The 24,911-nt window shown below is 38.6% G+C and overlaps 1 protein-coding gene across 2 annotated transcripts in view; it reads left to right on the top strand.

The window, feature by feature from the left end:
• LOC109076406 (potassium voltage-gated channel subfamily D member 2-like) overlaps nucleotides 1-24,911 on the top strand; it is a 113,564-nt gene that overhangs the window by 80,896 nt on the left and 7,757 nt on the right. The window contains exons 3-7 of one of the 2 annotated variants that reach the window (XR_006157837.1): nucleotides 12,270-12,432; nucleotides 15,097-15,195; nucleotides 17,302-17,397; nucleotides 18,442-18,683; nucleotides 20,180-20,856. Coding sequence is in view for 1 of the 2 variants with exons in the window: in XM_042748964.1 (XP_042604898.1) it covers nucleotides 12,270-12,432; nucleotides 15,097-15,195; nucleotides 17,302-17,397; nucleotides 18,442-18,683; nucleotides 20,180-20,360 (781 nt within the window). In the remaining variant the exon portion in view is untranslated. Of the gene's footprint in view, nucleotides 1-12,269; nucleotides 12,433-15,096; nucleotides 15,196-17,301; nucleotides 17,398-18,441; nucleotides 18,684-20,179; nucleotides 21,930-24,911 lie in introns of those variants that run through there. The other variant, XM_042748964.1, reaches the window with a different exon arrangement.

The following is a 24,911-nucleotide window of genomic DNA, read 5'->3' on the forward strand; positions in this document are numbered from 1 at the left end:
TACTCACTGACACATTAACTTTTATTAACTTTTATTAAAAATAAAAGTGTTTCAAAACCATATGAAACCATTATGAAAAGTAATTGTGTTTTAACTAGATTTTCAAAAGATTTTCTCATTTTCTTTATCATGGCCACTCAGATTCATTGATCGGTTTGAAGTAGAAAAAGTGGCATCGATATTTCCTCAAAAGGAAAGCGTCCATCAGTGTTTTTAAAATTAAGAAAATGATGGCTCATCTTCAGATAGGTATACTTTGTAATATAATATGTAAGTAGATACACGTTGAACTCAAGGTGTTAATACAATCCGACTAAAAAAAACAATATCCAGATACTATCTGGACATGGAACGTGGTGTTAAGGGGACCTTTGTGTGTGTGTCTTTGTGATTTGGACGTGATAGTGTGATGGATCAGTGTGCGAATGAGGGATTGCATGGTTGCTAGGGGTATGGCTCTTCTAGCACCTCTCCTCACCCCTTCTCCAAAAAGAGATGGATGGCATGGCCCATAGCACCAATTTGGCAGACGACAAGTTCAAAAGCAGACAGATGAGTGAAGCAGCCCAGGTGGGCTATTTATAGCTCGCCCGCCTTTCATCCCTCTTCATCCTTGGCTCAGTTTTCCCGCTCATTTTTTATTCCGTGAATTATAGCAGCTCTACCGGAGACACTCTTTCAGAGGTAACAAGACTGGTTTATTCGTCACGGACGCCGTATAGACTCAGGTGTGTGTGTGAAGACCTTATGATGAAAGGCTGATCAGGTTTTTACAGTTCTTCTGCTTTCACAAAACTCTCATAACCAAGTTAACAGCCTCAAATAACTCCAGTTTTAATTTAACAGTATTAAAGCCCAGATGTAATCTGCAAAATTCTGTCGAGTGAGTTTACCAGAATACCAGAATCTTATTTGTAGGTGAAAGCAGAATTACATGAGGCAACAACTACTCCGTTCATAAATGACAGATTTTTCCGTTTTATTTAGATTTCTGTGTGCATATTCATACCCAGATTGTGAGTTATGTGGGATTTGTGGGGCCTGACCTGTCAAATAAGGCTTTAACCTCACAAAATAAACTCAAAACATACAATTTAAAACGGAGAGTCTTCAGTGCTTGTTTTAAGTATGAACACAAGTATATTTATACAATTCAACTGGGTTTGCAAATATTTCAATATTAAATGTATGTATAAAAGTTTCACAAAATAGATGCAAACAACAGAAGTCAGAAATAAACATTGCACAACATAGCTTAGCAACAGTACAAGTGCTGTACTTTCAGAAAATTGACATTTAGTACCATCAAACTCATAGATAAATATAAATCAAAATGAAACTAAACCAAACCAAATCAAGTTACTTACAGTTAATATATGCTTTAAAATTATTGTTCATTGTTAGTTCATGATACATAATGTTACTGAAAAATGTTTAAAATCATCAGAATCACTGTATAATTCTCACATTCCTCATACCTGAAGCTGAAATGAGCTTTTTATACCTCATGCATGCCAGAATGGTGTAAAATCCAATCAATAGTTGATGTTTCTCTTGGAGACAATAAAATTCTGAAGACCAAAATCTGCTAATAAAACTTCGGAATCCTTCGTGCATCATTAGTGTAAACACACACACACTGACTATGGGAACTCAGGCACACTATAACTGGATTAGAGAGAAATATGGCATCTGCATCTGTCTTGCCCAAGGCCTGCTTGACTAATTGTCCTCTGGGCTCGGGTCTGTAGGTGGAATGAAGTGTCAAATTGGAGCTTGTCTATGAATATATATGTGTTGTCTGTGTGCATGATTTAGTTGGATTATGTGTGTGTATGTTTAGCTCTGAGCTGAAAGAAAGGGCAATAAGGCTCTCGTTTGACAAATGTTTGTGTTTCCTTTCTCATGCGAGTGTTTGTGTGCATGGCCTTTCCTCCAGGACTACAGAGACAATCAATGGAACTGACTGAGACTGAGTCAGATCTGTTTATAAAAATGCTGTTTTTTTTTTTCTGACAGACTTTCAGTGTGTGGGTGTATAAATAATGTGTCTGCTTCTGCATGTTGTGGGTGAATTTCACAAAACCTGTCAAGGACATCTCCGGGTCATGATAGGATGGTTTACAGTCGGAAGGGATGAGAAGCATCCTTGTGTTGGCGGTTTTGATCATCTGTTCTTCTAGTATGGATCTCCTCGCAGGGACCCCAAGGCTCATCGGAGCCAAAGGCAATCTACATTATTGTCTATAGTATGGGCCAACACTGTTTGCAGTATTGAGAATCATTATTTAGAATCATGAGAACTAAAAAATAATAATAATAATAATAAATTGTGCAGATGCATTGCCGTAATGAGAATTTGAGGAGGAATGTATTACAGAAAAAAGGAAACTATGTCTTTTAACAGTCATAATTGCAGCATGTTTGAGCAAGTAATAGAAAGTCAGCTAGACAGACATCTACAGATATACTGTGGTGAGAAGGTCAGTTAGCACAGACTGAAGCAGAGGGCATCTTCACCCTCTCTGCTGGAACCAGTGTCGGACACACCTGAGCAGTGCTAAGCATTCCCTCAATGTTCCGTGGACATTTTCCAAAACATTATTGCAGCATTATGCCACTTGACATCAGCGCCACACTGTGACCTCTGCTAGTGCCTCAATGATGTTATATCTATTCATGTTCTGCCGTCATAACCTGCTTTCTTTCTCCCACACAGTACTATTGCACATTGGCCTTTGCCATTTGATGAGGAGTTTTCCTTTGTGATAATGTCAGGGACAGCTCATTGATTTGACCTCGCTCAATTGCCGTATGCTCAAATAGCTTCCCTCGGAAATAGAGAAATGAAAGAATGAAGCCATTTCTCACATTTGCACATTTCCATAGCTGCTCTGTTATGATAGTAAGAAGGTTAAATTATATAGGTATGTTATATGACTGATTGTAGATACCAAATCACACGTTTAGGAGGACAGCAGATGGAAAGATGGCCTCAGAGTCAAGAGTGTATGTGTGAATCATAAATGTTTTATAGAAGCGTAACTGTAGCGGTCATAGAACATTAAACATGGCATGACGGTGGACATGTGTTAATGGACTCGACTGCTCATATGAGCACCTGCTGCAGGTACTTAGTGGTAATAATGTCGTTTCATCTTCATGTGGACTCTGGATTCCCCAGATCGTTTTCTCAGATCATTAGCGTTGGTGCTAGCGATGGCCTTATTAGCTTATCCAGACCTCATCCCGGCTATTTCTTTTGAACTTTGAGACACAAAATGTGTTCTGATGCACTAATCGAACCGATTTTGATTACTTTGCATCCATGCTGCAGAAGTAGTGTGCATATTAACAGTTATTAACCTATTGGTAGCTGTAAGCAAATCAAATAAGCAACAAATTTAAGCATTTATTTTTCTATTTCATCAACATTAGCAATTAAAATAAGAGGAAACAAATAAAGTGAATTTGAGTGGTCTTTTGCATTCTGCCCAAATTTGTGAAGGTTTTGTCTTTGAGTTTTAGCTCTGCCGGTGCAAATTCCATGTGGACCGTCTGTTGCATATGCACAATATTGTAGTTATAAAGTGAGAAATGGTTGAAAATATACTGTTTTTTTTTTCTCCCCTTTTTCCTCAGTCTACTGCGCGAGGCAGGGGAGCTCCCACAGTTCAGTCCGGTAGGTCATTAGCATCCACACATAATAGCAGCTATGTGATCATAATTATGCTGATTAGCTCTTCGTAACGACATAAGTCCTATTGGACCGAAAGCAATACGTAAACACATTAAAATCTCCTCAGGAAACAACAAAATAACATAAAACAAACATCCAGAGCTTCAATTATGGCTGGAAATGGTGCAGTTATTATTTCCCATATTTAATACTGCTTTTTTTAATTTGCATAGAAAGAGAACTGAAAATGGAAGCTGCCAGTGTTCTGTGATGACGGCTTAAAGGGGCCTAGGTACGCAAGTTTTGTGAATCATTGCATTCCAAAATACGTCAGTGCAGTTTTTAACGTAATACAAGTGCATGTGCTGCAACAGACACCAAAGCGTACCTAACGTTAACTTAAATGCTAATATCAGTTTTCTATTTCAGGCTATTATTATGGTGTTTGAAGCTTGTTTAAAATTGATTTATTGCCACCTAGCAAATGTTAGCAGCAATAACATTACCATCAGTTTAGTCTCTCGGGTCACGTACTGTCATTGTGGATTGTCATGTGTCAAAACGCAGTTTTTAATGTAATATAAGAGCGCATTACTGCAACAGGAACCATAGCGAACTTTAGCATAAATGCTATCATCCATTCTCTCTTTCAGGTCAACTGTCATGGTGGACAATTATTTTAGCTACGTTGCAACAGTTAGCATACTTGTTACCATTAGTTTCGTCAGATAAGCCAATTAAACTTGTGTTGTAGTTTATCATTCCTTAGTGTAAACGCTACCTGCAGGTGAACTACTTTAGTTCAGTAGTTAGCTGAATAACAACACACTTTTTTTTTTTTTTTTTTTTTGCTGAGGTTTGTTGCCACTATAGCTAACACAAGCGAACATTAGGTATGTTAACGCTTGATATACGTCAGCTTTTTGAACGCGTTTGCATACTCAAGTCTACTCATGTCCTAAAACAAATAAGCAGCCTGCTAGATTTTTGAGCAGAGAAGACTTCACTTTTGTTTAGCATCTTGGCATACATTAGCATCTCGACCTCTCTTCTCCTCTATCGATCATTTACTCTGAGCGAGTCACAGTAGGGGAATGAGATTGCTCTAATTGATTGGGCTATGAGTGTATCATGTTTGCCCATGATAGCTCATTCACCCGCCTCTATTTCAATGTCAGCGCATCCAACCTATTCACATTCCTCGTTTTCACCATCAGAGATGACCTCGCTCTGTTCCTCCTCCATATCTCATCACGTTTCACACGCTGCTCCCTGAGCCGTGACATAAACGGCATCACCAGTCACAGTACCCAGTGGTGTAAAAATGGCTATTCTGTCCGTATAATGATCATTAAGTGTGATTTTCTCTGGAAATCGAACACCTTGTGCTTCGTGTCCGTGGAGTATTTTTGTTCTTGGACACAAAAGTGAGCTCAGAGCTTTATCTCTGATTGATCTGCTGTGAGTCAGTGGAGCAAGAGACCATTCTGTGGGTTTATAAGAAAAGATAAAAGACCCTTATCATCTCTTCCTCTCTCTTTCTCATTCACTTTTATCCCTCAGTGAGAAGTTGAATTTGAATGCCAGGAGAACAGCTTTCATTATCAGGTCAAGGAGTTTGTACCTGCTTGTACTAAGTGTTCGGGAGAAGAAAGCATTTGTTGATGCAATAAACTGCGCGTATCTGTCTCGCCTTTATCCAAACTTGAACAGGGGACATCTCTGATACGAGTCTGAATGAGTGTGTCTGTTCGCAAAATGTATGTGTGTTTTAGAGTCCGAGAGAGTGAAAAGAGGTAGGACGGTAAGATGGGATAAAACAGATTGTTGAGCATTCATGGGAGGGATGAGGAAAGCATAGACAGAATTATTGATGAGGGAGGAGGGGATCTTGTGTGAAGCTTCCAACCACCTCGGCATAAAGCATTCGCAAAAACCTTTCATGAAACCCTCCCCATGAAAAGTTGTGAAATTTCATCTACAGTGCTGCGCCTGTCCGCGGGTGAGGAGAATGAGATCTCAGGAGTGCCACTCATGCATGACAAAAATGACCTGTTTGTTTTGCTTCCTTCACTTAGATAAGTTGCAGATCAGTGTCTGGACTAAATGAGTGGAACTAAGGTGGAAAAGAGCATGTTGCTTTTATCTGACCAATCAGAATCGCATCTGTCCACCACAAATTTTCTTAGCGATCAGACTTATAATTTTCTCTTGGTGGTCGATAAAACTTCAACAACTAGGTGATAAGTGCAATCCTCTCTAGGCTGGGCCCAAGCTGGGGTGTGTCGGGGCCCCAGTGCAGGTTGTACCCATGGAACCTGTTTAAAATTGTGTAAATAGCACAAATAAATTTATAGAACAAAGTTTGTTCAAGTTTGTAGCTGTTTTCAGCTGGTACTGAAACGAAAATAATTAAATGTAAAATTGCATGGCATAAACTTCCCTGTATAAAATAAATAAATTAATTAATTAGATTAATTCTTGTTTAAACTAATTTTGTATGTATTTGTCCATTCAAGCGCAAGCAGAGGCAAAATTCAATTTGGTGTTTACGGGCTATGAGACGCAACTCTCTGTGTGCGCGCTGTGCGCACAGAACCCAGCGCGCGAGTGCTGAATTAAGCTCTTTCACGTCTTTTTCTGCTTGAATGTTTGAATTGGTGAGGTGTATTTGTTCGTTCAAGTGCAAGACGTGTAAGAGAACTCAATTTGGTGTTTGCACACTGTCTGAAATGCAGCTCTCTGTGTGCGCACTGAACACAGCAGGTACTCAGATTTTACGTGTCTTCATGTCTTGAGTTCTTTTATGTCTTGTGCTTGAATGCTTTAAAATCTCTTGAAAGTTAAAATTGGCAAGGCTTGTAAGACATACAAATGATAAGCTTTCGTGATGATGTGCAGCAGTCTAGATTAAGTGGCCGTTCATTTACACGACAATGGAGTTCAAGGGGCCTGAAAATGCTAACTTTTGAAAAGTTTGTTTCAAAGTTCAAGTTTCAGTTTGTGTCAGTGTGTGAATTGTGATTTTAGATGGAGTACAAACGCTACAGGAAAATAAAATGTGGAGATTGATTGCATTTCCATCATGTGTGTCTGTGAATAACAGTTAGAGCCCAGGCAAGCTTAGTTAAATGGAACGCACTCGTCGTTAACTCTCAGTATTCTAATGAGTGCCACATTCAACTTGATAAGCATATTTCATCTCCAATCAGTCCAGAGCTTCATGAAGCAAGAGCTATTAAGTCAGTGAGCTCTGCATTTTTTAATCTCGCTGTCTCTTTCCGTCCATCCATCCTTCTCCTCTCATTTCAAAGAGTGGAGATACGGACTCAAAGAAAGTATGGAGAAAAAAATACAGGGCTTTACTGCTTTCATTGTCATATTATGAGTCTTTCTTTCATTTTCTTTCTCTCTCATTGGATTTCGTCCACCCCCCTGTAATCTGTAAGACTGTGTTTGGGTGTGCATGCTTTTACAGCTGTTTACTTACAGACGGTTGGTGTTTTTCCATTGCTGGCTGATTGAATCGTAATTGCACTGTGGCCGTCAAGGTGTTCTCAAAGTTTCTTGCAGAAGCAGAGTGAGTGTGAGTTTAATTAGCTATAGTTTGAGGACAAAACTGTCCTCAGAAGAGGACAGAGGGAAGCGTATGTGTGTGTTTGTGATTGCCGTTTATATTGGGCTGCAGTGAAGTGCTTGTGATGATCTAAACTGCAATAATTTGCTCTGTTTTCTGTGTGTGTAATGGTTGCCAGTGCAGGTCAGCTGGGTTAATAGGGATGCTGTCATATGTAACAGTACTGGACAGTGAGCAGCAAAGAAATGACAAACGCAGAGAGCAAATTAGAGTCCTTGCTGTCCCCTCTAGTTTGCTTCACACACACACACACACACACATACACACACACACACACACACACACACACACACACACACACACACACACACATACACACACACACACACCTGACAGTGCAAGGTCAATGTCTTTTATTACGTACAGGCTGGCCGTGGAGCAATGTGACGCTTCAGCGAGAGCACACACACACACACTTTGCAAATAACAGCTTAGTGTGCGGATTTGGATTAGAAGCTAGTGGCCAACATATTCATCATGTACACAAATCTAATTATGAGAGTAATTGCCTACAAGGGACTTTATTGGACTCTTATAATGAGTCTATTGTCTGTTGTTGCAGGGAATCACAAAGCTCTCTATTGATCAGTCATGAATACCGCTGTAGCTCATGTAACCATTAATATGGATATTTTTCAGGGCTCTGAATGACTGGGTCATTGTCGTCCATAGTGTCGACCATGGTACTAAGCAGAAACGAGAGCCTCTTAACTCTTTGCATGTCTTGTGTTTCTCCCTTTCTATCTCACTAGCATATTTAATTACAGGCGTTTAATTGGAGAGGTCGACTCGGTGCCGTCCGTAATTATGGCTCAGTCTTTTGAGGCTTTGTCGCATCAGGCCCCTTGAGCTCATATTCTCATTGCCATAATTCAGTTAGATCCTTCACTTAGAGCACGGTAGCCTCTCAGCGCCGTCATGGCACACTGTACAGTACTTCATTGTAATTCATTTATTTTTTAATTCTTTTAAATCATTGCATATGTCTTTTGAGAAGAGATGTGTGCAGGTGGAAATAAATATGCAGCTCAACTGTGTTCAAAACACATATACATATCCATGATGTCCATTCTATTTATGTTTTTTCATCTTAAAGTGACAGGGATATTTTAAAGAATGTTTGTCAAAACATTTTGTACAGAAAAAACAGTCATATGGTTTGTGATGGATAAACAAGTCAGGCAGAGAGAACTTATTGACTCTCTCTCTTGGTCTATATGTGTGTGTGTGTGTGTGTGTGTGTGCAGATCAGTTGCAATTTCTCTCACAATTTTGACATTATTTCTCCTAATTGTGGCATTCTTTTATTTGAGTATTTCTCATAATCGTGAATTTACAGTGGGTACGGAAAGTATTCAGACCCCCTTAAATTTTTCATTCTTTGTTATATTGCAGCCATTTGCTAAAATCATTTCAGTTTTTTTTTTTTCCTCATTAATGCACACACAGCACCCCATATTGACAGAAAAAAAAAAACAGAATTGTTGACATTTTTGCAAATTTATTAAAAAAGAAAAACTAAAATATCACATGGTCCTAAGTATTCAGACCCTTTGCTGTGACACTCATATATTTAACTCAGGTGCTGTCCATTTCTTCTGATCATCCTTGAGATGGTTCTACACCTTCATTTGAGTCCAGCTGTGTTTGATTATACTGATTGGACTTGATTAGGAAAGCCAACACACCTGTCTATATAAGACCTTACAGCTCACAGTGCATGTCAGAGCAAATGAGAATCATGAGGTCAAAGGAACTGCCTGAAGAGCTCAGAGACAGAATTGTGGCAAGGCACAGATCTGGCCAAGGTTACAAAACAATTTCTGCTGCACTTAAGGCTCCTAAGAGCACAGTGGCCTCCATAATCCTTAAATGGAAGACGTTTGGGACGACCAGAACCCTTCCTAGAGCTGGCCATCCGGCCAAACTGAGCTATCGGGAAGAAGAGCCTTAGTGAGAGACGTAAAGAAGAACCTTAAGATCACTGTGGCTGAGCTCCAGAGATGCAGTCAGGAGATGGGAGAAAGTTGTAGAAAGTCAACCATCACTGCAGCCTCCACCAGTCGGGGCTTTATGGCAGAGTGGCCCGACGCAAGCCTATCCTCAGTGCAAGACACATGAAAAAACAACACCTGAAGGACTCCAAGATGGTGAGAAATAAGATTCTCTGGTCTGATGAGACCAAGATAGAACTTTTTGGCCTTAATTCTAAGCGGTATGTGTGGAGAAAACCAGGCACTGCTCATCACCTTTCCAGTGCAGTCCCAACAGTGAAGCATGGTGGTTGCAGCATCATGCTGTGGGGGTGTTTTTAAGCTGCAGGGACAGGAAGACTGGTTGCAATCGAGGGAAAGATGAAAGCGGCCAAGTACTGGGATATCCTGGACGAAAACCTTCTCCAGAGTGCTCAGGACTTCAGACTGGACCGAAGGTTCACCTTCCAACAAGACAATGACCCTAAGCACACAGCTATAATTAACGAAGGAGTGGCTTCACAACAACTCCGTGACTGTTCTTGAATGGCCCAGCCAGAGCCCTGACTTAAACCTAATTGAGCATCTCTGGAGAGACCTGAAAATGGCTGTCCACCAACGTTTTCCATCCAACCTGACAGAACTGGAGAGGATCTGCAAGGAGGAATGGCAGAGGATGCCCAAATCAGGGTGTGAAAAACTTGTTGCATCTTTCCCAAAAAGACCCATGGCTGTATTAGATCAAAAGGGTGCTTCTACTAAATACTGAGCAAAAGGTCTGAATACTTAGGACCATGTGATATTTCAGTTTTTCTTTTTTAATAAATGTGCAAAAATGTCAACAATTCTGTGTTTTTCTGGCAATATGGGGTGCTGTGTGTGCATTAATGAGGAAAAAAATGAACTTAAATGATTTTAGCAAATGGCTGCAATATAACAAAGAGTGAAAAATTTAAGGGGGTCTGAATACTTTCTGTACCCACTGTATATCACATAAATGCCACTATTTTTGGTAACTGCAACATTATTTCTTAGAATCTCACAATTTTGACTTTCTCGTACAGTGTCCGTAATAGAATAGAAACTTTTTAGGTCACAATTTCAAATTTATATCTCACAATATGACTTTATAACTCATAATTTCTAAATAAATGCAACCAACAATCAATACAGTATTGCAATGACATGCAGATGACTATTTTTGGGAGAGCTATGCCTTTAAGATATTTTCACTGTTGTTATTCAGTTGTTTGTACACAAATACAAAATGTCAGCTACTTAAAATTAAGCACAGTGTATTCCAGATGAGAATGTGAATATGTATACATGCTTGCTGGGTGACTCTGAACTGTTTTACATTCAGGTAAGGTAGTCATACCTGATTCTTCAACACCTGAAAGATGGAGGTCTTGGCTCATGGTTATGCCCTGAAACATTTTATATCAATTCAGCTATAAAATTTCAGACATAGTAGAACCATTGTAATGAAAAATCTGTGATTACAGCAAAAATACTGTGGAGGTGTTTTGACATTTAGGCCTACCATGGTAACAAATGATTCCAATATTTGTATGCATTTGCATGCTACCTGCTTGCGATATTCCTCATTTGTTAGTCACTTTAGATAAAAGCATCTTATAAATGAATATATGTCCTTTAAAGAATAAAGTAGTTAGATACATGCCAAAAAACATTGTAATATCTTGGTATAAGTGCAACTAGTTAACATCACCACCAAAATGTTAAAGTGGGGTCATTGCAATGACAGCTTTTGGACTGATGAGATAAACCAGGATGGTGTCATTCTGTTGACTAATGACAGCTCGTCTCCTGAATGCCAGTGACGGAGTTGGTTTGTCATGCATTGGCCTGCTTTAAAAAGATGAAGAGGAGGTGGTACAACAGAAGGGGAGTGTGTGTTTGTTGGAACAAGAATGTAATCGTGCCTGTACTGTGTGTTCCTAAGACAGCATGTTCACATGAATGCCATTTTAGGATGACATTGTGTGTAATATGAGTGCTTTGGATCATTGTAATGGTTATTATTTAAATGTAATCTTATATTCAGAGTTGGGAAAGTAGGTCAGAGAACTTCATAGCATAGCTACTTCGTAGCATGAAACTCAGCCCACACATACACGCAGTTCTTCCCACCACATGCGAACAGTCATTTTTTAACATCAAGTAAAAAGTTTGGGGATGTTAAGGCTTTATGAGGAAAAAAGCCTGGGGTCAAATACAGAAAAAAAGAGCTTTTCATAGAATTGGAGAGTGAATGTTTGCCCCATGCTATATGATTCTCTAGTGCCCCCTAGTGCTGCCATCTGGGATCATGCTGAGCTGGTCAAAATGAAGAAGTGTGTTGCTGACAGAAGCAATAATTAAACCCTGCTTGTAAAGATTAGAAATATTTCTGCAATTTCAGGATCAATGACATAGATTTTTTTTTTTTTTTGTCCGGAACTATTATACAATTCAAAACTACATTATAGAGCAATAACTTGAATACACATATTCTATGATGAACATTTTACATTTTTTAAATAAAATTAAATTGGATTTTTTATTTGAAATAAGTCTGAAAAGGCCTTGAAGAAAAATCTTGAAAATTCTGAAAGAAAAAACTTTTGTAATCATTTATAATCTCTGGTATAATCTTATTATTATTTTTTTTTTTAATATGCAGGGAAGCAAATGTATTTGGTGAAAAATGAAATTGAAGTCAGTGTCGGACAAACATCTGACAAACATCAGTCAATCAATTAAACTGAAAATATCCCTTATTTAACCCATTTACAACATCATAACCTTTAATGATAAAATTTCAGTTTGAATTCATGATTTTAAAAAAGACCATGATGCCATGATGGATAGATCGATAGATTTTATTTTTAAAGATTTCGGATTTTCATTGTTTGATTTGTCACTGAACTGTTGCCACTGATCCATATCTATGTTCTTTTTTTTTAATGTGTTACAGATATGGAGACATGGTTCCTAAGACCATTATGGGAAAGATCTTCGGCTCTGTTTGTTCTTTGAGTGGTGTGTTGGTGATCGCTCTTCCCGTTCCAGTCATTGTGTCCAATTTCAGTCGGATCTACCATCAGAGTCAGCGAGCAGAGAAGCGTCGTGCCCAAAAGGTACCCTAGATGGGCCACCCATGACCCTAGCGTGGGTCCACGGCCTCTGATCTCACAGAGTTATACGGAGCTGGGCTCATATGTAGATGTTCTCTTGAAATACAAGCCGGTCTGGCTGTGGCAAAGAGATTAGACCCTGACAGAACCATGTACACACAAACACAGAAAAATGATGCTGGGATAGTGTTTAATACAACTTGGCACAATGTGCTTGTGACCCAGATGTCTGCACGCTGAGTGGTGTGTGTGTGTCTCTGTGGTATGTTAACTGCAGGTCTCTGTGGAACCATCATTTCTAGTGCATGCCCAGATCACTTCAACAAAGCACAGCAGACAAAAACACAAACACACAGAAACAAGACAGGCAGAGAAACTTTGACAGCAGCAGATATATATAAAAAAAATAGATGAGAATGAGTCCGAATAGAACAAAATACAAAACATACACACTGCAAAGTTTTGGGTTTACTCAAAAAAAAAAAAAACGAACATTAGCTGAAAATTTACTCACTATCAGGTCATCCAAGATGTAGATGAATTTGTTTCTTAATAGGAACAGATTTGGAGAAATTCAGCATTAAATCACTTGCTCACCAATGGATTCTCTGCAGTGAATGGGTGCCGTCAGAATGAGAGTCCAAACAGCTGATAAATGCATCACAATAATCCACAAGTAATCCACACGGCTCCAGTCAATCAATTAACATCTTGTGAAGTGAAAAGCTGTGTGTTTGTAGGGAACAAATCCATCAAGGCATTTTTACTTCAAACCGTTGCTTCTGGCCAAAATACCAATCCATAACAACACTTTGTACCTTGAAAAAGTCCATCTGCTGCCCATCAAAATCAGCTGATATATTTGTTTAAACCCATTTTGGACAGTTTTCACTTGTAAACAGGACTTGATCCGTGCATATTTATCTCCTGGCTTATTGAGTGAACTATTCCTTTAAAAGCAAACGTCCTCAATTATTTTATGGCAGGGAACAGTGAACAAATTAAGTTTAATTGGGTTTGCTCTTATCATGACTTTGATGTTTGAATAGGCAGCAAGTGGTATGCCACTCCGCTCCAATCAGTGATGATGGAATTTGCATATCCTGATGCTTGGCTTCAGGATTATTTAAAAGAAAAGATTCAATTAACTCTGAAACCTCAATTAATCTGATTACTTTCGCAATTAAATTTAAATGTAAGTTTTACAGCCCATCTGCACAGTGACTGCCATAATCAATGAAGCTGTCCAAAAGCACACACTGCATTTATAGTCAATGCATTAGCCTGCGGTTTAGACGTCTGAATTTATTATGGCAGGAGTGTTGTGATCTGTCATTACATCTGTCATGAGTATTCCTGTCATAAATCATCATTTCATGTCCGTATGGAAAATGGTGATTGATGCAGTTGATTAAACCTTTTCTTGAGAGCGAAGGTTAGCAACAGCAGTCAGTGTTTACTTAACCACACTCAATTGTTTATGCTCTTAAGTCATTTAAACCAGTTTTGTACATACTATACAATTATTTGGTCGTCATCAAACTTAAATGATGGAACTCTGTGACTCCAGCCACCCCATGGGAGACACAAACCGTTATAACAGTATATCCCACTTCCCCTCCACACACACACACACACACACACACACACACACAGAGATAAACAGTACAACCAGTCCACCCAAGAACAACAGTCTGTTTTTTAGGTTAACTAGGGACTGAGAACGAGAGTAGGAGAGGGAGAAGTGAGAAAGGCCATAGGATTGTAACAATACCAAAAATTCAGACATTACAAAACAACATAATAAAAAATCAACATTCAAATATAAAGATAAAAACGCTAAGAATTTTTTTCTCATCAAGTCTGTTCATTTATTAAAAAAAAAACACTTTTTCTCATCAAGGCTGCATTTATTTGATCAAAAATACAATAAAAACAGTAATATTGTGAAATATTATTACAATTGAAAATAACTGTTTTTCTATTTTTATATATTTAAAAATGTAATTTATTCCAAATCTGTATTTTCAGCATCCATTACTCCAGTGTTCAATGTCACATGATCCTTCAGAAATCATTCTAAAATGCTGATTTGGTGCAAAGGAAACATTTCTTATAATCAGTTTTGAAAACTTAATATTTTTGTGGAAACCGTGATCTTTTTTTTTTTTCAGAATTCTTTAATAAATAGAATGTTCAAAAGAATAAGCTATTATTGGAAATAGAAATCTTTTGTGACATTATGAATTTTTTTCTGTTATTTTTGATCAGTTTAATGCATCCTTGCTGAATAAAAATGATTTCATTAGTTTTTTATTATTATTATTGTTTTGTTTTTATATTATTATTTAAATTTTTATTTAATATTTTAGATATGGTGTCAAAATATCAACTTTTTGCAATGTAAACCCAGCCACATTATCGATTTTTTTAATTTTAGTATCAAAGTACTCCTGATGTCCCTAAAGGGAACAAATGACACATTGCCATTCTTCATGTTGGACATGAGCATGCAACCTCCGGTCAACCAACGATCACATTCATACACACATTGACCATGAGACATGAGCATGAAGACCTCCGGTCACACCACGATTGCACACACACATTGACCACAGGAAGAGGAGGTATTAGGCTAAACACCCGTGTGTTTGTCCACCTAAACAGAAAACCAGGCTTGCTAGAATTCGTGCGACGAAGAGCGGTGGCGCTAATGCTTATTTGCAGTACAAACGCAATGGAATGCTGGCAGACGCGGAGGAGGAGGTAACTGTGGAAACCAAATCTCTGGGGTCTCTTTTAATGGAAAGTGACATGATGGGCTGGTGCATGTAGACCCCTTATCCCCCCCGGTCGTTCGTCTCTCCACCAGGGGGTCAAGGTCCAACAGGGCTGCTGTCCCCATTTAACGCTTCCATGGTGTTCCTCTAATTCTCTCTCTCTGTCTTTCACTCTTTCTCACGCCTAGACCAGGTGCGCCGGCACCTCTTCCTGGTGACTGGTCATGAGACAATAATCGTGTGACCTCTTGTCCAATGGCAGTGCAGTGCATGCGGCTTGGCCTTGCCAGTACCAACGGGGCCCCCCTGTTTTTTACTGCAACGCTTTTCTCCATCTCTCAACTACTTTGCTTTTGGGTTTTATCTCTTTATTACCTTTTGTCTCTTGTCTACTTTTTGTTTTAACTGCGTTTTTCAACAACTACTACTCTTGTGCTCCATGCATTTTTTAACATGCATTTTTGAATGATTTTCTCACTGCTGTCTGGACTGGCCAGTGCTCGCGCTCTATCTCTCTGTCTTCATGACATCATCAGAACACATCACATGGAGGAATGAAACTGTCTGAGCTGCATGTCATTGATTGGCCAACGTCTAAATGGGAGGCGGGGTTTAATTTGAGGCAGAGACCACGGGGATGTTGATCAAGTGTCTGTTGACCATACGCGGGCTCTTGATAAACAGTGCCTTAGTTCGGGGGTGTCCCATACTGCTTCTGGAGGGCCAATATCCTGTAAAATTGTGCTCCAATCCAACACACCTGAACCGGCTAATTAAGGGCTGCATCCGAAATTGCATACTTTCCTACTACAGAGTTGGCGGAAACAGAATGTAAAATGAGTTTGAATTCCGTAAATGTCCAAATTCACAATATTCATAAAACAGCAGGCAAAAAGTTCTGGGTTGGGGGTGGTGTTTCCTCTCATTTTAACTTTTGTTTCGATCCTCTCATATCAGGGCCCTTGGAAGGTCCTAACCTTCCTCCCTGTTGTGGAGCCTCTGCTCATTCATATAAAACAGGCATTCTCAACTCTGGCCCTCAAGGTCCACTTTCCTGCAGTTTAGCTCCAACCCTAAATAAACACATCTGATCAAACTAATCAAGGCCTTCAGAATTACTAGAAAGTTACAGGCAGGTGAGTTTGATCAAGGTCTGTGTTAAACTCTGCTGGAAAGTGGACCTTGAAGGCCAGAGTTGAGATCTCCTGATTTAGAACATACTTTATTTAATGCAAAATAATTGCTTGTTCAAAACAAAAAACAAAAAACAAAAACCTACCAACTCAAAGACTGTTTGATTTTGAAGCCATCCAAGGTTTTCAAGATTACTAGAAACTTCCAGGCAAATCCAGGCAGGACACTGGCCCTTCAGAAGCAGGATTGCGCACCCTTGCCCTAGTCGTCTGGTCACTGCGCCATGCTGATTCATTAAGGCTCTATTAAAATTGGATACGGTGGCCATCATGGTTCAAATACAGAAGACACTTAACTTTTCCACATACCTTTCCAAAAATTCACAAGTTCACACTTACATATAATAAATGGAGTAAAGGTTATGCGTATTTGGCATGCTGTCCAAGGGGAGGGCTCCGAGCTCAGAATTCGGCCCAAACACAGAGTACTCCCCCCATCCCAGGTTGGGATAGGAATAGTTAGAAGTGAGGAGATGGGGTGGTGGAGGGATGCTAGAAAACTGTAAATTAACAGAGGCAAGTCTGATGAGTATATATACCATTAATCTTGTTAATTAGGTTAATTACTGAACTTGCTCCTCCCGAACTTTGTTAATATAACATAATTTAATATATCCTGAATATTAATACAGTGGATATTGACACACACTGAATACCCTTGTTCCTGTTGTCCACTGTTTTTGAACCAAGAGCCATCCGTCAATGTTGTGATCTTGAGAGAACAGGACGTGGCAGTAACCTAGAGCCTACTGTTGTCACAATGAACTAGCCAAACGTTCTTCAACAATGTCTCAATGTTGCTGGATCATTGTGAGAATTCGGGCTTTGCTGTCTTGTCTTTTCTTTCATTTCTTTCTATGCTGATAGGTTGATAAGCAGTGTTTTCTGTTTCTCCAATAGCATCAAAAGAGGCTGGCAAATCTTTGGTATGTAAGATCAACCCCACTTTTGAGACCCAGCATCACCATCTTCTGCACTGCTTGGAGAAAACCACGGTAAGATCCTCAGGAGAAAATTTCACACATAACTGGAAGCTGTTCTCAATAATAGTTTTTGCATTATTTGATCTTATTTGGGTTTTTTTCTTGTTTTTTTTTCTCAGTACCTTTAATAGCTACCTTCAGTAGGTTCTGTCGGTACTGGTCAGGTGTCCATATTGACTGTATTTAAATTGATAGTTCTCACAAAAATGAAAGTTGCAAAAGCACCATAAAAGTATTTAATGTATTTTATTTATTTATTTATTTATTTTCCAAGTACAAGTGCAATTTCCCAGGTTTTTCTTAAACAAAAGGTCACGTTTTCTAAAAACTGAGTCTTTATTAGCTGCAAAACCTGGCAAGATGTGATCACTTATGACATGATAACCATAACTGACATTAAGCATGGCTTTTTTGCATGCCATATTTGAATTAAACTCTATTTGAGAACTCTGGCAGAGGTAAAAATGAGGGTGAAAGTGGACAATTTTATTTATTTATTTATTTATTTGTCTGTATTTTTTAACATTAACCAGTGCCAGACCTTTTCTGCACCTCAGTGCTTGTGGGTTTGCCACAAATAAGTGCAGTTTTTCTCTCAAGAGAAATCATTAGTCAGGCTCTGGCATGAAAATTGAAAATGACAGCCACTGTTGTCCCCTGCCAGCTAGACTCATGACAGTCTAGAGAACAGACTGTGACCCGCTCTGGCTTTCCTAGGGCACTAGACTCGAGGCAATTCCAGTCCTGCTGGATGCAGGACTGCTTGAGGAACAGCCAAAGCTAAAGTGAATCTGGATTTAAGGACTCCACTGATGATACTCTATATATACACACACACACACACACACTATATTATTAATTTCATTGTTCTAATATAGATTAAATATATGATGTTTTATTAATACCACATCAACGTCTCATGTTTATGCATTTTGAAACTTGCAACTTTGTATTATTTTTACAATTAAATAATCAGTAAGCACATTAATATAATAATCAAATGGAGAAATCAGTCCTTATAGTGATAAATAATTCCTGTCTCTTTCTCTCTCTCAGAATCATGAGTTTGTGGATGAGCAAACTTATGAGACAAACTGTATGGAGGTTTCCCTAACGAAGCCGTCCATGTCCCGTTCCTCATCGCTGTCCTCCTCTCCACATGGCCTGTCCTCCTGCTGCACGCGCAGAAACAAGCGCAAGAGCTTCAATGTCTCCAATTCCAACATGGTCGGCGGCCGCAGGGGCAGCATACAGGAGCTCAGCACCATCCAGATCAGAGAGAGACCAATGAGCAACAGGTGCTCTCACAACACTCATGCACACTTACTCAGACATAAGGCGAAAAAAATAGGCTGATACTGGTTGCAGTCTGAATATATATGTCAGAGCTGTGTCTTATTTAGAAGTGTTTATAATACTGACTATGGTGAGTATTTCCAGATGGTTTTGGAGAAGGGGTTTATGTAGTGCTTATAATCAAGAATGTATTTGTAGAATTAAGTGTATAGTAGTATGCAATATGTCAGTGGTTCTCAATTCCAGTCCTGGCGACCCACCACACTGCATTTACAGAAGTATATATTGAGTCAAACTTCTCTAGAAAGTTTCATATGTGTGTGAAGACGCTGCAGGTTGTGGCATAGCGCAGATCCGTGAATGAATGTTCCAAAGTGAAGTAAACTTCAACAGATTTCTTGTGCTCAGGGAGTAGGGAGCTGTGTGGGGACCCTGTCAGTCGGAACACAGTTCATGCATGGAGCTCTCTTCTTACGAGCTGATGATCTAAATCAGGAGTGTTAAATAAGAGAGACATGCAAAATATGCAGAGCAGTGGGTCACCAGGACTGGAATTGAGAACCACTGCAATATTTAGTACAAAGAATATAGAATGCATACTAGAGCATAGATTTAGTCTGCATATGTGGAATACATTGTATAATACTTAATATGCAGAATGTAGTATTATAGCATAGCACATATGTAGCATATTATTAATTAGTATGCAAATGTGAAATTAAGTATGCAGTCCATTATTTGCAGTGCATAGTATTTGTGTACATAAGTAAAATTCAGTAAAAGTGTATAGTGCATGTAATCTAGAATGCATATGTAGAATATTGTGGATAAGACATACTATGCAATATGATGCAGTGTTCACACGTATAATGCATAGTATGGAATATTTAGTGCATTAAATGTAGAATTCTTTTGTGGTTAGTATCTAAATATATGCAATACAGTGTGTAATGCATAGTGTTAGTGTGTAGTGCATAGTGGCTAGTATGCATAATGAATGCAAAGTATAGTGCATAGAATTTAGTGAACTACTATGTGCAGTACACATTACATAATCCAGAATGCATATATTCAATTGAGTGTATAATGCATAGTATACTATATGTAGTACAGAGATTGTAGAATGCAGATTAGAGCACAGATTTAGTGTGCATTAGAATGCAGTGTATAGAATTTAGTATACGTAATATGTCAAATACGAGTATGTAGTATAGTGTAGTATGCATAATGAGTCCTGTTAAGCACATACTATATAAAGTGTAGTTTATTTTATGCAGGTTCACTGTATATCTGGGTATTTCGGTTGTTCTCATAGTGATTCATGCTGCTGGAATCCTGTAAAGCTCTGGTTGTGACACCCCCCCCCCCCCTTATGCCAGCATACTCTGGGAACGCTATCATGATTCCCTCCAACAGCTGGCGGATTTGCCCATCAGCTGGATTGTATTCTCACCCGCCCTCTCTCTCCCTCCCTCTTTCCGTCTCTCTTCCAATGCAGCCGCTCCAGTCTCAATGCCAAGTTCGAAGAAACTTTACCCCTGAATTCAGAAGAGCAGTCCTACATCACTGCCGCTGTCATCAGCATGCCCACCCCACCCGTGACCACACCCGAGGGCGGAGACTCAGCCAGCTCGCCTGACTTCTTGCAAAGCAACATTGTCAGGGTGTCTGCCTTATAGACCGTCTGCCGTGACCATTAGCCATTTTATTTAGCAAGTGGACGCTGGAGCAGCAAGGATCGACGGAGCCCCCTAGTGTAGTGGAGGAGGCACTGAAGCTGGATGGGCCATAGCTGGACCTTTTTATTTATTTATTTTTTAAATCAGCTCCTGCCCAGAGCTCTCCGTCTCTGTGAGCTCAATCAGCTCTAACTCTAGGCCCATACATCATGTGATTCATGCTGGGGTCCAATAAGCTTTCACTCAACCCATAGAGGAAAACAGTGAACATTGTGTTTGTTACAGCTTCTATAATTTTTCCGTATTGTGAGTCTTTAAATCTGTTGTCTTCAGTTTGATGGGATCGGCAGATATTTGGGACGAATAAGGAGTGTACCAGCAGGGGCAGGATTTTACAAGCTTTTACACAGCTGTAAGCACTTTTGATACTATAAAGTAAAGCTGGGCTCTACTAGGGTATGCTGTCGGATGCTTTTGTGTGTGTGTGTGTGTGTGTGTTTGAGACCAATCTCTTGCATGTTTCACGTAAGTCTTTGTCTTTTTTTCAATTCGGCATGAGCAATAAGGATTGGCTCTTTTTGTCAGAATGTGTGCTTTTTACTTTTGCCTAGTTATATAGTATTGATCTTTCCAATCCAATGAGTGTGTAAAAACAGCTGTTTTGAGAGATTAGTCTGTTGATACAGGTGATAAACAAAGAAAATCTTGTATCACACTCTCTCTGTCCCACCCATGTTGTGTTCATTCCTTCCCGGGCCTAATGAGATGTTATTCTTCTTCTTCTTTTTTTTTTCTTTTTTTTTTTTTTTTTTTTTTTGTGGCAAAAAGCAAATGGAAAAGGAAACGCCTGTTGTGTTTCAATATATGTGACTTTCTCAAACTGACAGTGGAGGCTTGTGGACTTGAGCTCTAATACTAGGCATTCCGTTTTATACTCCAAAGTTTGCGAGTTAACTGTGAAAAGAAAAATAACGTGCTTATTTATTATATTCGTTAAAATTATTGTGCATGTTGTCGAACATATGGTGAAACCGGCCAACTTGGACCAGCGCATAGAGCCCACCCAGGACTTTTATTCTTCCCTCCCTTTAAAGATGTACTTTTATCAGCACACATTCTTAGGTCTGTCTATTATTTCTGGATAATGGCATCAAGCTGTGTGTGATGACACGTTGAGAATCATCCAATCAGGTTCTTTGTACTGTATGGAGATTATTATATCATTGTGATCAGCCAAACACGCTTAGTGTTGAACTTAAAAACGCAAAAATCTCACAAAGTCACATTCAGGTTTGTTTCACTCCAAAATCAAAAGAGAATAAATTATATTTTGCTTAAAATTGTTTTAAAAGTCATATTAATCAACATTTGAATGATAATTAAGCACACTCCATGCAAAATCTCATTACCGTACGTTTTAGTTCTTTGTATTTCTCATTTTCAATGGTGATTTTCATTACTGTAATACAGTATTATAAAAAAGCAAATGTATAATGCTTCATAATGATTGTAAAAATACTTCAGAAATGTAAATCATTCCATTACAGTAATGAAAATTGTATTTTGGCATTTATGGTGTTGTGCTTAATTGTCCTGAAAATAATGCACAAAATCTGTTTAGACTTTATGTAAGCAAAATAGAATTTATTTTGATTTTGGGCAGAAATATGTCTGTGAGATTCAATCAAAATGTATTATTATTAATTAAATGGTGTTAAAAAATTTCTGTGCCTGAAAGATGAATTCTCTCTTCTACACCATAAAATATCTAAAATTCAAAAAAAAATACTATAAAACTTATATATTTTATACAAAAATCACAGCAAAATTTGTTGAGAAGATCTCAAAACGCCCCTCTCACAACTACCCACCAACACAAAAACACACACACACACACACACACACACACACACACACACACACACCACTGCCCTCCTGCACAATGCCTGCACCCATTCTTGCTTTACCATGTGACTTATGCAACAAGATTCTTTTTGTAAAGATATGCTTTGTATTAAAAGGGTTACCGGGGGAATAGAATCTCACAAATGCATATTTTTTAAACTCAAATGGTGTTGATTATATATTATAAATGTATTTCAGTTGTAAAATAAAAAAAAAGAAAAAGAAAAGATGAAAACAGAAAACTATGAGAGAGTGTTGCTAGTGCACCTGTGCTGTAAATTTGTTCTTCGGTGTAGTGAAATTTATTACAGTTTCTTCTTTTCTCCTAATTTCAGTGGACAAAAAATTTAATGTCTTACATTTTACTTTCTCAATCAACGACCGGAAAGGCTGGACCATCTGTTTAGGTTTGGAGATTTTTTTGCCCCATTTGGAGGACAGGATTGACTGGATTGATTGAGTGCATGTGCTCACAGACTTACAGAGAACGTGTGGGTTTCTTTTCTTTTTTGTTATTGTTTTCTTTTTTTCAGGATCCACAAGGGACTTTTAAAACAGACTTCCTGTTTGTTATATAATGTACATTTAAACGACTACCAGGTGACGATGGTCCTTTGGAATTTGTTACAGCTTGTGTTATGGACATTAAAATATATGAATTATTGAAAAACAATGAAAAAAAATGCAAACCAGTTGTTTAGTCCGGTGCATTGTCTATGAATAAATACAATTAATTCATTGTCCTATTAAAATACAGATTTAAAAAAAAAAAGACAATGGTGTTGTGATCATTTTATTAATCTCAGTTAATTATTGAATCGTGTTTCCACCTTAAAATAAATGTAAAAAAAAAAACAAGGAAATTATGACTTTATAATTATCTCAAAATTACAACTTTATAAAGTAAAGCAAGAAATAGTCACAATTGCAAGAATAATGTAACATTGTCCAATATAACATCACAACTTGATAAAGTTGCAGTTATGAGAAATATCAATTTGTGTTGTTATATTTCACAATGTGACCCCATCATGCAATTGTGACTTTGGCAACTATATGTCACAGTGTATGTCACAGTTACCTTTATAATTATTTTTACTCAAAAAAACAAACTTTAGATGGAAACAGGCTTTCATATGGATTCATAAAGACCTTGTGAACCCATTTAGGTTGTGTCTGCTAGCTTCGTTAGCATTTATATACTAGCATACTGCTAAAAACGTAAAGTCTGTCTCTGTAAAATCTTGAATGCACATGCAAAGTTTTGCTGCAATTGTGCAAAAAAAAAAAACATTTTGAGATATCATTCAGAATGATTTACATGGCAAAGATTTCCTAAAAGTTAGGTTTAGGGGGTTGTTCAAAGACCTTACCGCAAGTATAAACAATACTTATAGCAAATCAGCAACACTGTACTCTCTTCCATTTCCAGCTGAGCGTCATTTTCTTCAGAGCCCTCTTTCCCATTTTGCCGATTTCACACATTTCTCAGGTGGCACATTTAAAGGGACCAACATTAATAGAGGCAACGGACTCAACCTCTATAAGCACTTAACATGATTACGTTACACATGCACAGGATCTTCCTTTATACACCGGAATCAAGGGATGAGGAGGTCCGGAACGCAAGGGATTGCACCAAATATTCGAGCTCACTCAGAGCAAGCTAACCGCAGGGCAGTGGTGAGCTCCCAGCAGGCGAGCGATAGAGCTATGCATTAGCATATTTCCCATCATGCCGTGGGTAATTGAGATGTTTGAAGTCAGTTGTAGGAAAAGACATATCTGAGAGACACTGAAGGAGGGGGACCTCGCTGCACACAGGGGGATATTGAAGTCGGACTTCATACAAGCTGCAGCTGTCTGTTTGCGACCTCGCTATTTTTGCCGAGAGGTGAAAGGTTAATGGTTTTATTTCCCCGTTGACTCGTTTTACTGTACTCTGTGAAAGGAAAGAGGGAACGGGACTGTCTATATGATAGTACAGTCCGTGTGAAAGGCTCTGTACATCTGCACCCACGCTAAACAGCGAATGACACAAAGTCGACCGATCTCAGTTGGTGTCTTTGGATGAGAAGTATCATGTTTTGATAGTGATTTACCACAGTTAACAGCTAAATGCTATAAGGCTAGCTTTACGCTCTCTGTCAGTCTCTCTCTCACACACAGGAGATGAATAGAGAGTGGGGGGGTGGGTGTTAGCAACAAGAGAGGAAACAGTATGTCTTTTGTAAGCTTGTATGACGGCAATCCTGTGTGCTCCTTTCTGATTCATAAATCGGATCCTGAGCGGTGGGGGAAAGAGGAAGCTGACTGAAGCATTTCTAGACCTCCAGCTATGTTTGGTTTAGCGTGCTATCATACTACTCATAATATTTCTGTAGTAAACTGTTTGAGTGATGTTTTCTGTACGCTCTATTCTGTAAGTCTTAATTGGAAGCAAGATGATTCATTCAGTGGCTAATGCTATCTTGCTAATGTGATTTTATAAAATGTCCAAAATGGTTTGCCAAGATTAATTGTCCTTTCAAGTGCAACTGGGAAACTCGTACCTATGAGTCAGATGTTCGTTATTATGACACGTCACACATTGAATTTGGAAACAAGGAAGGAGCCTAAAAAAAGAATTATATTGTGAGCAATGAA

Source organism: Cyprinus carpio, chromosome A4 (genome assembly GCF_018340385.1).
Source record: "Cyprinus carpio isolate SPL01 chromosome A4, ASM1834038v1, whole genome shotgun sequence".
Lineage (NCBI taxonomy): Eukaryota > Metazoa > Chordata > Actinopteri > Cypriniformes > Cyprinidae > Cyprinus > Cyprinus carpio.